Source organism: Spermophilus citellus, assembly GCF_964194105.1.
Source record: "Spermophilus citellus genome assembly, chromosome: X".
Classification (NCBI taxonomy): Eukaryota; Metazoa; Chordata; class Mammalia; order Rodentia; family Sciuridae; genus Spermophilus; species Spermophilus citellus.
In genome coordinates this window covers 25,690,507-25,706,956 of record NC_138190.1, presented here as the reverse complement: position 1 = coordinate 25,706,956, position 16,450 = coordinate 25,690,507, and the positions used below count along the sequence as shown (strand labels likewise).

At 33.7% G+C, this 16,450-nt stretch overlaps 1 protein-coding gene across 6 annotated transcripts in view; it reads left to right on the top strand.

The window, feature by feature from the left end:
• DMD (dystrophin) overlaps positions 1–16,450 on the top strand; it is a gene marked incomplete at its 3' end in the record, with an annotated part of 2,539,585 nt that overhangs the window by 2,129,003 nt on the left and 394,132 nt on the right. For all 6 annotated transcript variants that reach the window (XM_081277777.1, XM_081277778.1, XM_081277780.1 and 3 more), the window contains one exon: positions 6,798–6,970. In XM_081277777.1, the coding sequence (XP_081133903.1) occupies positions 6,798–6,970 (173 nt within the window). The remainder of the gene's footprint in view (positions 1–6,797; positions 6,971–16,450) is intronic.

Genomic DNA, 16,450 nt, shown 5'->3' with positions numbered 1-16,450 from the left:
ACTAAGGGAGTTTTACTTTCATATGTTTGTTTTTGTTTTGTTCATCTTCTCTAAAACAGTAGCAACTTTTCAAAGTACCCATGTTGTATAAAATACATTTGAAGAGGTTCGCACACACTGATTTCTTCTTGAATACAGTTTATAAAACATAGATCTGCCTTTTTTGATAAATTGAAGATCATTATCATTAATTATTTTGCTTGTCTGTAAAGCTAGGCTATACCTTCAATACATGGAGGGCTTTCAGTTTCCACACTGTGTGGCCCTGATGGATGTATCTCCTTTTATGCCTTTCTGGTTCTGTTAGATGTTATCTTATTGTTACTCTCAGCTTAGCCCATAAGCATAGTTTCTTTCCTGTTTTAAATCTTCTGTTTTTGACTTTATAAATTCTGAAAATCAGATCATTACCTTTTTTCCCTATTTACTTACTTGAATTAGTTAAAAAAGATCAGTAAGCAATAACTAATATTCTTATAATTATTTATACACTGCTTTCAGAAAGAATTAAATGTAGTGTGGCTATATTAAAAGTGTAGGGATATTTGGCTGCTTATTTTTATTCTTTCTATGCTATTTATTTTCTCACTTCTCAGCTATATTCAAAATAGAGAAGTTTTGTTCATTGCTGAGTCATTTATTTATTTTTAATTGACAGTTATATGCATTTATGGAGAACAGTGTGATATTTTAATATGTGTACAGTGTGAAATGATTAAATTGGCTAATTAAAAAATGGATCACTTCACATACTTATCATTTTGTGGTGAAAATATTTTAAATCTACTCTTATAGAAAATTTGCAATATACATTATTATTTATTATGGTCATGATTTTGTGTAATAAATATGTCACTGAAGTTTATTCTTCATATTTAACAAACTTTGTTCTCTTTTATCAACATTTCCCCTCCATCCCTGTGCTACCCTCCCCCAGCCCCTGGTAACCACCATTGTATTCTTTACTTCCATGAGTTCAACTTTTTGGATTCCACATATAAGCGAGTTCATGTAATACTTGTCTTTCTGTGCCTGACTTATTTCACTTAGCATAATGTATTCCATGTTCATTAATGTTATCTCAAATTATGCCAGTTTCCCTTTTATGGCCAAATAATATTCCATCATGTACATATATAGAATATTTTCTTTATCTATTCATCTCATGTTGGGAAATTTAGATTGTTTCCATGCCTTAGCTATTGTGAATAATTCTGCAATAGATAATGGAGTGCCAATATGCCTCCAGCATACTGACTTTATTTCCTTTGGATATATTCCAGAAGATGAGTTACTGGCTCATATTGTAGTTCTATATCTAGTTTTTTGAGGAACCTCCATACTGTTTTCCTTAATGGCTATATTAATTTACTAAGTTCCTCTTTTTTGAGACAAATAATTCCATATACATATAAAAATAATATGTGGATATTGTTATTTGTGATATTTTGAAATACTATCACATCCATTGGTTTGGGCCATAATAAGTGTACATAACTAATTGTCGCTATCTCCATTTATCTTTCTTTTAGTAAAACTTTTATACCTTTCCATATTCATCTCCAATTGTCTTATTGCTTATGAACACCCTGGGTCATTCTACTTGTTGAATGAGTTAGAATAAATGTAATAGTCAATAATCTTTGTCTTTGTACTTTTCTCATTAGCTTTCTAAAAGACTTTTAATCCTACTTACTTTAAGGCACTTGACTGAATTCTACCTGTTTGTCCCTAACATTCATTTTCCATTCCAATCAGGTTGTGTAATTTATTATCACTGCTCATAAACCAAATCATTCCACCTTTATGCCATTTCAATGTTATTCTTCCCACCTGGAATATCTTCTGCTCTCCATGTTTTTCAATTCCATTCATTCCTCAAAGACCAAGCTGAGTCCCATGACTTCATGAAATCTATTTCCATTACTTGAATTCCACATGGATTCTCTCAAAGTGGTGAGCTCTGTGTTAGCTATTATTTATTAGAGACTCGTGTTCTGGATTCTGTTCAAAGTATTTTACAAAAATTATTCCATGTCATATCCAAACTAACTCAGCATGTAGGTATTATTATCTAATATTTAGTGAAGGCAACAAGATTAAAAATTTTCAAATTTAAGCATCAAGTAAGGGAAAGAGAACAGGGAGACTCAGTACATGGCTATTTAACTGCACTTTTACATGAATTTTCCCTGAATGTTTAGAAAGGGGACTTATAGCAGACATAAGCTAGACTCTCAGGGAAGAAGGAAGTGTGGGATTTGTAAAAGTCCTTCAGGAAACAGGATAATCTGCACTCTTTGAACTGCTACCCTGTGAGCATAATACTTGCCTCATATCTAAACTTTCCTGGCACTCATCACTAAAACTTGTTTCTAAATTGTACAGAAATTTAGGCTATATATTTTGGTTTTCAGGGGGGATATATTATTTTTTTCATTTGTATTTATTTTCTCAATTATTTTATGTTCCTTCTTATTGTTTTGAATATGTCTCTGGCTGCTACTTCAAATCTGTTTAACAGTCTCCATATTAATAAGACTATAACATTACTCTTTGGGTATTGGAAACAATGATATTTAGTGCCTCATGGCAGAACTAAATTTACTAAAATGTAGATGACATTAGTATTAATCACAAAATTGCCATCAAAAAACCTGAAACTCAGAGGTAAGGAAGCTTAATGGTTAAGAGCACAAGTCCTGCTGTTCAACTGTCCCAATTCAACACTGACTGCATAGTTTATTAGCTATATAATGTTTGATATGTTTTCTTGATCTCTGTAATTTTCTTCTCTTATATGGAAAATTAAGATAATAATTATGCTTACCATAGAGGGTGATTTAGAGGATTAAATGAGCTCATGCATATATAGTTCTTTGGACAATGCCTGGTATATAGTAAGTCTTATATTTGTTACTGCTGCTGAAGTAGTTTTTGTTGTTTATATAACAAATATCTTTTCCCTATCAAGTACTAATACAATCACAAAAAAAGAGTAAAAATATATAGCATACAATAAATACAGTAACTAAATCCTGAGTGATCTTTTGAAATAAAACTACCTACAATTTTCTGTGAAAATTGTCCTATGTCCAGGTTGGCTACTCTCTGAAGACCCCACTTGACTCTCCATACCAACTTCCTGCTTTTTTGTGGTCTCTAAGTGTAAGGTTTACTCTTAAAACGAATGCCATCATGGTGGTTTTCTGCAAATGTATGTTTCTTCCTACCTGGCCTGTCAATGTCCCCTCCCCACCTAGAACTCATGCGGCATATTGGTGCTGAAAATTCTCCACTACAGTAGAGTAACCTTTGAAGGAGACCCTCATAATCTTTACCAGTACTTGTCTGTCTTTTAGGGAAACCTACCTGAATCCTGTAGCTTGACAGATGCTCTACGAGCCTGCATCCCAAAGGAATGTGATCGAACTCTCTTAATGCTGATGTGTCAGGTCATTACTTGGTGTAGCTCATGGTTCGCTTGGCAATTAGAGACAAAGAGAGGACTCATTGATGGGAGAATTTGTGTTGTGGCAGCAGAGATATTTTATAGTAAGACCTTTTCAATACAGATAGTTTTTGCTCACAGGTGGTCCCAGATGTCCAATTGCAAAATGAGAAATAAAAAGTGTAGTCAGGATTCCATTTTTCACTCAGAATAAATCAATCCATGTGGGTAAATGTTTTATCAAAATCAGTAATGCTATCTTTCAGTGTGCTTCTCCCTCAACAGTTTTTTTTCCCTCTTGTTAATAGTATCCTTGTTCAGCTTCAGTAACTACTATGTATTACATCCAATGCTCACAGCAAACTGATTGGTGGAAATAGCCCAAGATATTCAGGAGTCAAGAAAACTGGATCCACTTCCCAGTTCTAACATTTACTACATAGAAAACTTTGAACAAATCAGTTAAACTTCTCTGAACCTCTCATCTGCAAAACAGGAAGAATATGATATACTTCACACAGCCAGGGGAGGAACAGCCAGGGTGTTACATTTATAAGTGCACTGTAACCTGTGAAGTTCTTCACTGTACATATGTCATTTGGTGCTCCAAGCCACCATGATGCCCTAGAAAACTAACACTGGCATTATACTTACCTTCCTGTCGATATTAAGACTTTTTACTTCAGCCAATTCTTCATTTCTTAAGGGAGAAAATTTTATCCCAGTATCTATGAGATTTGGCAGGAAATTCTCATTGATATTTAGTTAGTAATATAACATGCATGGATCAAATAAAAAGTACATGCATGACTTCAGGAAAAGAGAACTGTCACTTGCATTCTTATATTTCCATGATGCTAAGACTAGACAATTAGTCTTAGATAAATATTTGTATATGAATTTTATTTTCATTTATTTATTGATACAGCAAAAATGTTTATATGCAGTGTGATACACACAGTCATGGCAAAGATGAAAATTAACAAATTCATGAATCAACATCCTATTTGCACTTGAGAAGACCTCTTTTATTCAATAAAGTGTTGATAGCTTCATGTTATACATAATCTTAAGGAACTAATGATTAGGACTGGGTGTCTGCTATCAATACAGGATATAAAAATTCAAATGTATAATCATTTATATACATATATTGTATAATGTTTATTTTATTAGTCAAACTACTTTACTCTCTGGGGCTGTGGGGGTGTAGCTTGGTGGATGAGTGCTTAGCATATGAAAACACTGGGTTTGATCCCCAGCACTGCACAAAAACCAAACAGGAACTTTATTTTCTTGAACAATTGTAAATTTGACTTTAATTCACTAAATATATACTCTGAGGAGAAATTTTAGGTAGTGTAAAAATCAGAACAAAAAAGTAAAGTAAAAGAGACAAGAGAGGAAATTATCAGGACCTTGGATCTGGTTTTTATTTTTCCTGAACTGCTTAGATGAATTAACTCAATTTTCTCTTTTGCTCAAAAGCCAGCATGTTATTCCATGTAGATTTTTTTAAAAAGACGAAGAAAACAGCAATAAAATGGATATATGTTTGACCCAACTTTGTTCTGAAGAAGCCCAATGCTAGTTTCCCACTACATATGCTAGTTTCAAAATCTGTCTGTACCCTTCCAGAACCAGCCTGGTTTTAATGGGTTGGAGATACATGCTCCTAAGTCTACTTTAGTATTTTCCTTCTTTCAACTTCTGATGTGGTCCTATGCATATGCCCTTTCCAGTCCTTCCAGTCAAAGAGGATGGGACATAACTCTCTTCATAGTCCATCAAGGGTACTTTGGCTGCCAAAAATAGTAACAGGAGACATTCACTGCCCATCTACCTTACTTCTTCAGCACTCAAACTTCTGCATCTTAAGAGGCTATGCCTGAAAACGTGAGCTAGTTCTTCAGAATTTCTAACATGTTATTGTTGCCACTTTCTCCCTTACTTTAGCAGAGTAATTTAATTCAATTTTAGAAAGAGTGAGAGACAGAGAAAAAAGAAAACTTTTCTAGTTACATAGATCAATCCAATTGTTTGGAGCTTCAGAATGAATTTTCAAACTTGTTGAACAGAAGCATACAAATCTCTAAGAGCAAGTCAGATAATGTACAAAGCCTCCATTCATTGTGTAGGCAGAAAGGAATGCTGGTACCCGGCAGCTCTCTAAGGAATGTTCCTTTGGCTTTGACTGTTCTGCTGGGAACAAGGAGGGAAACACATATATAAAATGAATTTATAATGTCTCTGGCTTGTAATGGAGAAATGATAAGAAAAGTTGGCTGTTTAATATAAACTGTCAGTTGCATATTCCAGGCCTCCTCTCTTTGAGGTCCCTCCCACATCCACACGCCTGGCTACCGTTTAGCTAGGAGTACAAAGTGGTCGTTTATTATTATTGACTGGTGAGGCCTGTGCTCTGAAACTCATTCTGTCAACAGAATGTAAGCAAAGTTGGCATTTTAAAGCAGGGCACTTTCAGTTTCTGGGTTTTCTCAGGATTGCTATGCAACAGGATCAGTGCTGTAGTCCCCGGTTCAAGCTGAAAATGTTACACAGGAAGACATACCATGTAAAGGTCAGATACTTCTCCTATGATAATTTTCTTAATCTGTGTCTATACACATGAACTTAAATGTGTACCTCTTATCATAACTTTTACCAAGGTCCTATGAACTTTCCACCTCTCAAGCCTAGAAATATGATGGCATTTTTAAATGGGAGATCTTGCTAATAAATGTGTGATGCTATAATATATGTATGATGCGCTAACACCAAGGTGAACTTAACGTGTGTTGTCAAGAAGACTCGCTTCTCTGATAGAGTCCCATTAATGTGTTTGTGCTGTGGACCAAGGACAACCTTGTTTATTCATCTCTATATGCTTTTATAGTCAGAGTCAACCTTACAGATTACTATGTAAATGGAAAATATGTCTTGACTCATATTTTAGTGAAATGATTGGCACCGGGATGCACTTTTCCAAATAATTTTATTTTATACCATGTCCATAAAACAATATATTTTATCCATGGACTAGAAGATTTAACTTATGAAATTTGTGAAGTCACAAATATATTACTTTCCAACTCATAATGACAAGGAATAAATTTACTACACCTAATTAGATGTTCATTTTCAATCTACATAATAACACGAGACAATATACCAAGAAAAGTGATTTGGGGTATATCATCTCATATGGGACTGATTAAAATGTCTTTTGAACTCATAGTTTATTCTTTTTTCATAGTTTATTTTTGTAGTTCTCCAAATTCACATTCACTGCTGGTTTCTTTCGTTCAATAATTCTGCATGTATCCTTCTTCCTGCTGCCCCATAGGACCTCCAAGGAGAAATCGAAGCTCACACAGATATCTATCACAACCTAGACGAAAATGGCCAAAAAATCCTGAGATCCCTGGAAGGTTCTGATGAAGCGGCACTGTTACAAAGACGTCTAGATAACATGAACTTCAAGTGGAGTGAGCTGCGGAAAAAGTCTCTCAACATTAGGTAGGAAAAGATTGCAGCAAAAAAGCCAGAGATGAATTAAAATGACAAAATTTTCCTCGTTTTCTTAGCATAAGTAGCTAATATCTCATATGTTTATGTAAATCACCCAATTTTGGAATGATTCATTTTATTTTGAATAAATGAATCATTCATTTGCTTGGAATGGAGATGATACTTGAGGGTTCAGGTTAGATTAACATGGTGATGTTTTATAACCACAGGAGAGATGCATATTAAGACATTAGAGTGAATTTAAATGAGGAGTACAGCTCTTCTAATTTCATAGAGTTCTCTCTTAGCTTATCACAGGGTTATACAAAAAGTGATAAAATTAACGGATGTTTATTATGGAATTCTTTCTTTGGCATTACTCAAAATTCATACCGGAGGACATTCTTTAAATATCAGAACTCATTATAATTAACAGTTTAGAGAAACCCTCTCCATAGCTTCTGCAGCTTAGAGAATATAGCCGCTTTTTGTCATTTGATTCCTCTTAGATTTTTTAAAAACACATCCTACGTGGGTATACTGAGCTTTTAATTCTATACTCACCTGTTACTTTCTACTTTGCCTCATTCTATGTACCAGCTTTCTTTTGAGATGGATGGATCCAAACATCATTGTAAGGAAAGCAGAGAGAAGCTCTTTGCCATACCATTTTGCTAAGATAATTCAGTAAAGGGATAAGAGAGCAGAGCAGGTCTGTGAAATGCCTTCTGTTACCTAAACAATCTACCAAGTGGCATGGAGTAGAAGTTAGGCTTCCTGCTTTCTGATCAATTGCTTTTCCTTATCTACTTTTTTCTGGAGATATTTCATGATTTTGTCTTTGTATATAAAAGGATTGGTGGTAGAGGTAAAAAGGACAATGAACTCAATAATAGTTACAAGAGAATGCACCAAAATAGTGAGAGGAGTCAATTCCTCTAGGAAATAAGATTACAGAAAGGAAGGATTTCTTTATTCTTTAAAGTTCTCCCAATTGTCCAAAGTTTCAGCATATAATGTATCTACTCATATAAGGAGGAGAAAAACCCTGACATTTTATTAATTCAAAAGTACTATTATAAAATTTTGCACGTAATACAAAATAATTATAATGATAGCAGCTAACACATGCTATGCCAAAGGGGCTTCACATTATTTACCCATTTCATGCTCTCAGCAAACCTAGATAGATTTCATTATTATGCTCTCTTTATATTTGAAGAAATTGAGGCATAGAGAGTTTATAACTTTCCCAAGATTACTTAGTTAGCAAGTGACAGATCCAAGATCTAAACACAGAGTATCTGACTTTAGCATCTGAGTTCTTAATCATCATATTATCCCACAGAGTACACAAGAAACCTTTTTAAGATAAATACACAATGGAAAAGATGAAATAGAGAAGCATATTTCTGGGAGTAGAAAAGTATTTATTATTATTTATAAGGCTTTTTCCCCAAGTTTATACCCCAGCTTTCAAGCCACTTGTTTTTATCTCTCTATTCTGTTCATGATTTTTTTTTACCCATGTGTTGGTGATGAGGTGGGGGCAATAATGGCAATGGCATTTTCAAAGCTGGGGAGGCTCCATTCATTTTCTACAGCTTAAACTCTTAAGAGAGGTCACAGTGTGTAATGACAAAGGCCACTTTCATAACATCTGTCATTAAAAAGGAATGAAACATGTGAGATGGAAAAGATATTGGTAGGTAAAGAAAAGAAAGTTATTCTTTTTTTGCAGGAAAGAAAAAGCAAGGTGCTGTAACTGTTCTGAACATCGCTCAGTGCCTTTTTTCTCCTTCATATGAACTTGATGAAATAAAAGGAGAATTGAAAGCAGCAAACAGCATGTCAGCCAAAATATGGGCTCTTCATTCTCAGCAATTTCCCATATGCCAGCTCCTGCAGTTTAATTCTTGCTGTCATTAATCAAGTAGAAAACAGTTACCTTAGCTTATCTAAAATGCTGCAAATTTGAGAATTTAAATATTCAGATCAATGATTTTGGCTTTTAAATAGGCCTCTCTAATAATATAGAATGTGTTATAAGCATCAGCTTATAAAAAAAGAAAGAACTAATTCTTCACATAAAAGCAATTTAGTTTATTCCTGACACTTGATTGAAATAGGATATCACTCAGTCCTTAGTGAATGGCAAGGTTCAGTTCAAAGAAGCTCAGTAGAGATAGTAATTTAGGATGATTATGAAAAAGAATAAATGAACACTGGGAAGAGTTAGATGCAGAAGCATTAATGGCACTAATAAGCCTGCATGGGAAATCTCATCTGTAACTCCATTGAGGTTATTTTATTATGAAAAGTCACCACAATTAAAAAGTAGTTCCAGAGATACCCTGGAAAAACAACCTTGTTTCTCCAAATTATAACATACTAAATAATTACTGTTGGTTTATTGTTTTTGAGGGATTCTTAAACCATTTATATATTTCACAAAATAAAAGCATTAATTTCACAGGTGTCCAATTTTAATGAAAAAGAAATCATTTGAATCCAAATGATTTTGAAATTTCCTTTTGTGCTCTATTGGCTCAGTAGAGGTATCCTTGTATTTCTAGATCTATACCATGTTCTTCTCCTTCCGTTTATTTTCATTAGGCCCTACAACTTTTCTCTTCCTGTGGTTCTTATTCAAGTCTTCATATCATACCATACTGATAGATTAACATACATAGTTAGACCATTCACTAAATATTTACAAGAATATGCTAACTAGACACTTTCCATCATATTACTCTTTCATTCAAGAGCTACAATCTTGTCATGCACACATTGTACTCATTCAATCATTTATTTGTTCATTTGACAAATACTTAATGAGTGCCGACTACATATCAGGCACTCTTCTAGGCACTAGGGATGCATTAGTGAACAAAGCAGAAGAAAAAAAAATATGGCTCTCATGAAGTTGGTCAGTAGAATCTAGTGTACACACCATTCTCTACCAATTATGTCACATAAACCTTTGCTAACCCCTTTCATTCTCTGTTCATCTCCTGTCCCCAGTGTGCTTTTTACCAAGCAGAATTCTAGTTCCCCAACTGGATTTTCTAAGCCAAGTAGATTCTGCTTTCTAATCCCCTTCTTGCTTTCCAACAATTTCCTTAGTTTTTCATGTGAATATGTGTATATCCTTGTTTTCACACAACACCATCTCTCCATGCATGCTCTAAATTTTTTCCACATTTTTATTTGTGCATTATGGTTGTAAATATGCATGGGATTTGCTGTTACCTATTCGTACATACATACAATAAAATTGGATCAATATCATTCTTGACCATTCCCCCCCCGCCCCCCACCCCACACCATTCCTTTCACCCCTTGGTCCCTTTCCTCTACCGATCTCCCTTTGATGTTTAGTAGATCCATTCCAACCCTTGTTTTTCTTTTTCCTCTCTAGCTTCCTTATATGAGAGAAAACATAAGACCCTCAACCTTCTGAGTTCAAGTTATTTGGCTTAACATGATAATCTCAAGTTCCATCCATTTTCCTGTATCATGCTCTAAATTTTGACTCAAATTCCATAATGAACATTTCTCATTTCTCTCTCTCTCTCTCTCTCTCTCTCTCTCTCTCTCTCTCTCTATATATATATATATATATATATATATATATATATATATATATATCTGTTCTTTCACCAGGTCTTCCTAATACAATCCTAATTTACACATGAGGGTCTAAGGTATAGCTCAGTGGTAAAGTAATATGCCTGGCTTGCCAAGGCACTGGGTTCCATCCCCAATATGACAAAAAGAAAGAAAAAGTATATATATATATGTGTATATATATATATATATATATATATATATATATGTGTGTGTGTGTGTGTGTGTGTGTATATATATATATATATATATATATATATATATATATACATACTCACTTGATAACAAGTTCCTTTAAGTATTTATAAGTTGTTTCAAAAGGCTCTCTTGCTCCTCCACCTAAACTATATGAATGAAGAAATTCCAAATTCTAAATTGTTGCTTTTCAGCAATTATTCCTTATTAGTAAGGTACAATAGAAAGAATCTTGGACCAGCAGCTGAGTGACTTAGTCATTAAGCTCCTTTTCTTCTTAGCTCCATTTCTACTAGCATGTCACCTTAAACAAGTCACTTAACTGCTACCTAGCATGCCACCTTGAGAAAGTCACTTAACTACTTCAGACTTCAATCTTATCCCTCACTGAAATTAAGAGGTTTAACCAGAAACACAGGTGATCTTGTCAAGTTCTCTTACAGTTCTACAATGCTATTATTTTTAATTATGCACTTGCCCTTTATGAACCTGGCCAAATTATAGAATTTTTCTACCTTTGTTTTCCTATATTTAAATGAAATTGATTAATTTAAAATACAGGATGTAAGAAAAAGTCAATAAGACATCTTCCAGTAAAAAAGAATACTTTAATTATATAATCCTATCTCACAATTTAATCCAAGAAAAGTATATACCAGGGCTGGGGTTGTGGCTCAGTGGTAGAGTGCTTGCCTAGCACCTGTGAGGCATTGGGTTCAATCCTCAGCACCACATACAATAAAAATAAATAAATAAATAAATGTATCTTGTCCATCTACAACTAAAAAAATATTAAAAAATAAAAGTATATGCCATCCATTTCATATGTATTATATCACATCTTATCCTTGAGGTATAAGAAGAAATAAGTAGTGAGTGATAATGATTTGAGAAGTGGTCAAGTTAATATTTTATATAAATACAATTCAAAAAGATTTCAATTCAGACTGTTACCAGACTTTTTCCAGATTATTGTAATACTGTTAAATATGAGAATCATATATTATCAACATAACTTGAGCAAAGTTTATGTTTTCTAAGATTTTTATATATGGAAGAAAAACTTGTAAATATTATATAAAACATTCACATTTATAAATTTTTGAACATTAATTTGAGAGGCAAGAACACCAACATTATATAATCCACAGCAGCAGTACATCTCTTGGGAAGTATTTGGTATTAGAAGTTAGATTAGTTAAAAATTTTTTTCTATAGTGGAGAACAAAGAAAGAACAAAAAGAGGCAGAGTCTTTCTACTTTTGAGAAAAATGCAACTTGGACATTGAGTATCTCTGACCTTCTTTCTCTCACTCTTGGAATGTTAATTATGTTGGAAGTTGAAGTTCAAGACAATCTGGAAAAAAAAGGTTTATTTATCTTTAGGCTTAATTCTCTCTCTTTATTTAAAGCCTCTTAGCTCCCATTTAATTTCAGTGATTCTTTATTATTTCTGAATTTGTACTTTTTCTTTCTGTATGTTCAAGTGTTGTTTTGTTACACAAGGCACCAAATATATATGGGGATGTATCATTAGTTTTATAAAAGAAGTCAAAGTGAAAAATGAATTCAATATAACACATTTTGCTTTAAGAATATGTGCCTTTCAGAGTAAAGTTTTATTAAGGATTTCAAAATAGGCATCAACCAAATCACATTTGAAATATCTGTATCTAGAGAAATAACAATCACTTTATCAGCCCCTATAATTCTTGGAGTGCTGTCCCCAAAGAGTTATTTAAAGACTAAGCAATGATATATCAAGAACTATGTAATGTTTTGAACAACCAATAAAAAAAAAGACTAAGCAATACATCCCAACATACCTTGAAGGTTCTGCTTTTTATCTAAACCTTACAAGTTGTGGAAATTATCTGCTTTTTAAAGATCAGCACTTGCCTTGTTAAAAGCTAGTAGCCCCTAAGCTCTTGTCTCCACTAATAAAGATTAATAGAAAATGGATAGAAGCTAAGTATGCCCCTTCAATCACCTCTTTTATTTTCTGTTGAATAAGTAAGGATAAATAGAGGATATGTGACAATTAAAAAACAGTGTTTTTGCTCAGGTATCCAGAATATTTAGTTAAAGCCAGTAAGTTGATTTCCTCATCTTAGAATGGCTTGTAATTTTTTTTTAAAAATGTATTTATTTGTTCCAGCCAATTATACATGACAGCAAAATGTTCTTCAATACATTGTACACAAATGGAGCACAATGTTTTACTTTTTCTGGTTGTACATAAAGTAGGGTCACACCATTCATGCAATCATACATATACCTAGGGTAATGATGTCAGTCCCATTACACCATCTTTACTACCCCCATGCCCTTTCCCCCACTCCCCTTTGGGCTTGTAATTTCTATTTCCCATGTCTAAATATGATCACTCAAGTTATGTGCTTCAGCAATTGTCTTTTTACCCTTGCATCTTCCAAATTGCAAAATAAGATATTTAACCTATGATGTAATAGCCTTTGATACAAAAAAAAATCATTCCATATCCAAAGAAACCTTTTCAGGAAGAGACATTCCCAACACAAACATAGGTAAATCATTTTGAAATATTCAGTATACACTCACAAAAATAAGGATAGAGCAGCTGCTTCCAACAAATGTACTAGAAATATGTCTTAAAAACATTTTACAAGCTTAACATGGTCAAAGAAAATATTTAATGAGCTCTCAGTGTTTTATTACACTTAGATCTCCTTTAAAATCATGTAACTAACAAATACCACCTTTGCCCTGTTGAGAACAACAAATCACATTTTATCACAAATACTTTCAAAAGTTCTTAAACAGTGGTCCTGGAGCTCACCTGCAGAGTTGTGAAGGTTCCTGTTGAAAGTATAGATTTTTGTTAAAAATACTGAAATTCTGGAGGTGGGATCTAGGAATCTGGAATCTAAACAAGCTTCTAAAGTTTTTTATGCACACTAAAGTTTAAGAATCACAGCGTTAGACTGAGTACCTTGTTATATATTAAGGTGGGAACCATTGTCTAACTGGCTTTCTCTTCTCCAGCCCTTAACCACTGTCCCCTGTCCTTTGCATAGATTTTTGTCCTCATGTCAGATCTTTTCTTATACTCTTGTGCCTTAGGAGGGAAAGCAAAGAAACAGTCATTTGATATGTAGTTAGGATGATCAAACATTCTGCAATTTTACCTAACTTCACACCTTAGGAAAAGTCCCCTCACTCAGATAACTGAGAGCTTTTTATCTTTTGGTGTTCCAGGTCCTTCTGCTTATATTCTGTGAAGTCTCTTGACTGTCCTCTGTCCCTGACTTCTTAGAGCCTTATTATATCATGCTATTAAGTTACCATTAGATCTTTAAAACTGGATTCCCTAAGTCTTTTAGTTATTTTTCCCTTTTAAGAAACACAAAGGGGTTCATTGATCCACTAATAATTAGTCAGCACCATTTAACCTAGAACTGAAGTTGTAGCACTTCCTTATTTTAAAAAAGCAGCAGCTTATGGTCTCACCATGGGCAGCCCGCGCTTCACCAAATCCTCTCTTAGAAGTCAGTATTTGTTTCTTCTACCAGATAAAGGGAATCCAAGCATTAGGTTTCTTTTATTCTCCCTTTTCTTCCCCTCTTCCTACTAATTAATGCTTCACTGGAACTTAGAAACACTTAATAAATACTTATTTAATCAGTTTCTCTTCTACCATTGGCTACTTTTCCATGTCTGGACTGTGCCTCTCTCTTCCTACCTTTCAAACTGTCTTGCTAGAAAGCCTCTTTGGACCTCAAGGGACCCAATTAAAATTCTAGACACCCCAGGGAATACTTGCAACCAGTACTCATTAAATGCCATTAAACAGCTAAAATTTTGCATAGGGAATTCTCACTTAGGTTTATCACAGAAAAGTGATAATTAAAATGGAAAGAAGGAATAGAAACATAAGAGAATTATCTCCACACTGTTTGTAGTCTGCATGCACTATTCATGATACTTAGGTGTGTCATGATTCACTGATTAGATAATAATACCCTTGGAATCTTTAACAACTCGATTTCTCTTGTTTGATAGAAGTTATCATTTTTTCTGAATATGATGTTTTTATTATGCATTATAGAAAGAAAATTCTGATGATTTGGATAAACATGAAGAAACAGATCACTTGTAAATCCATCTCTGAGGGATAACATGGTTTTCATTCCAGAATTTTTCATGCATTGTTAAGCATATGCACACAAATACGCACACACATAAACATTTTAGAAAAATAGAAAAATAGATTATATTCATTTTAATGGTATTTCTTAGCTTTGATTTATTTATTTTTGGTAATTTTTTTATTTGTTCATTTTAGTTATACTTGACAGTAGAATAATTTTTTTTTAAAGAGAGAGAGAGAGAGAGAGAGAGAGAGAATTTTTAATATTTATTTTTTAGTTCTCTGCGGACACAACATCTTTGTTGGTATGTGGTGCTGAGGATCGAACCCGGGCCGCACGCATGCCAGGCTAGCGCGCTACCGCTTGAGCCACCTCCCCAGCCCTAGAATAAATTTTGACATATTATACATACATGGAGTATAACTTTCCATTCTTGTTGTTGTACATGATGTGGAGTTACACTGGTTGTGTATTCATATATGAACATAGGAAAGTTATATCTGATTCATTCTACTATCTTTCTCATTCCCATATGGCTCCCTTTCCCCCACCCCCACCCCTGTTCAATCAGGTGAACCTCCACTCCTCTCCCCCAACCCCATCTATTGTGAGTCAGCATTAACATATCAGAGAGAACATTTGGCCTTTGGTTTGGGGGTGATTGATTTATTTCACTTATTATGATAGTCTCTAGTTCCATCCATTTACCAGATTATATTCATTTTTATAACTGACATGATCTTTTCCATATCCATAAATATTTATCTATATTATTATATGGAACACTGCATAGCATTTCATTGTATGAATTCATCATGATGTATGTAACCAATTCCCTAATATTGAATATTTCAGTTTATTTATACTTTATAACAGCCATCAATAATGCTATAAATAAAAATTTTTCTATTATATCTTGGTAAGATTTTCCAGTTACTTTCTTAGTATGAATTCCTCAAACTTAAGCTTGAAGGTCATTGTATTTGCACATTTTTAAGACTTTCATATTAGCCTTCAGAATGTTTGAAACAATTTAATTTCAGTAATAGGTACTCTTTGGTGATTCTTTCAGACTGAGACCAGAAGGAGAATTGTATTTGATATGTTAAGCCACGTTATCAAATGGCCAAGGGAAATGTTGTTCTACCTGGCCGGTTTACTTTACATTTCAAACTTTGCAGCATTGGAGAGTTTATTATATTTATATTATAGGCAGCATTAATTTTATGAATTAATTAGTGCTTGCTGGTAATATGAGAGTGACGCAGCAAATTCCAGATTTACCTGAGGAAAAAGTTTTGCTAACATCCTGTCTTTCCTCTTTGTTTTTTTGATGATGATTTATTTTATTAATTTAGCTTCTCATCCTCAAGTGAAATGTGGATTTTATAGCACATATCATTCATTGTATATTCTTAAATGGCTTCTAAGGATTTACATGTTCTAAATACAGTCGATGGTAAAGCACTCAGTCTACTGCCTTAATTATTCATGTTTGGGAGAAGCTTTCAGACAAACGTCTGATTTTCCTCTT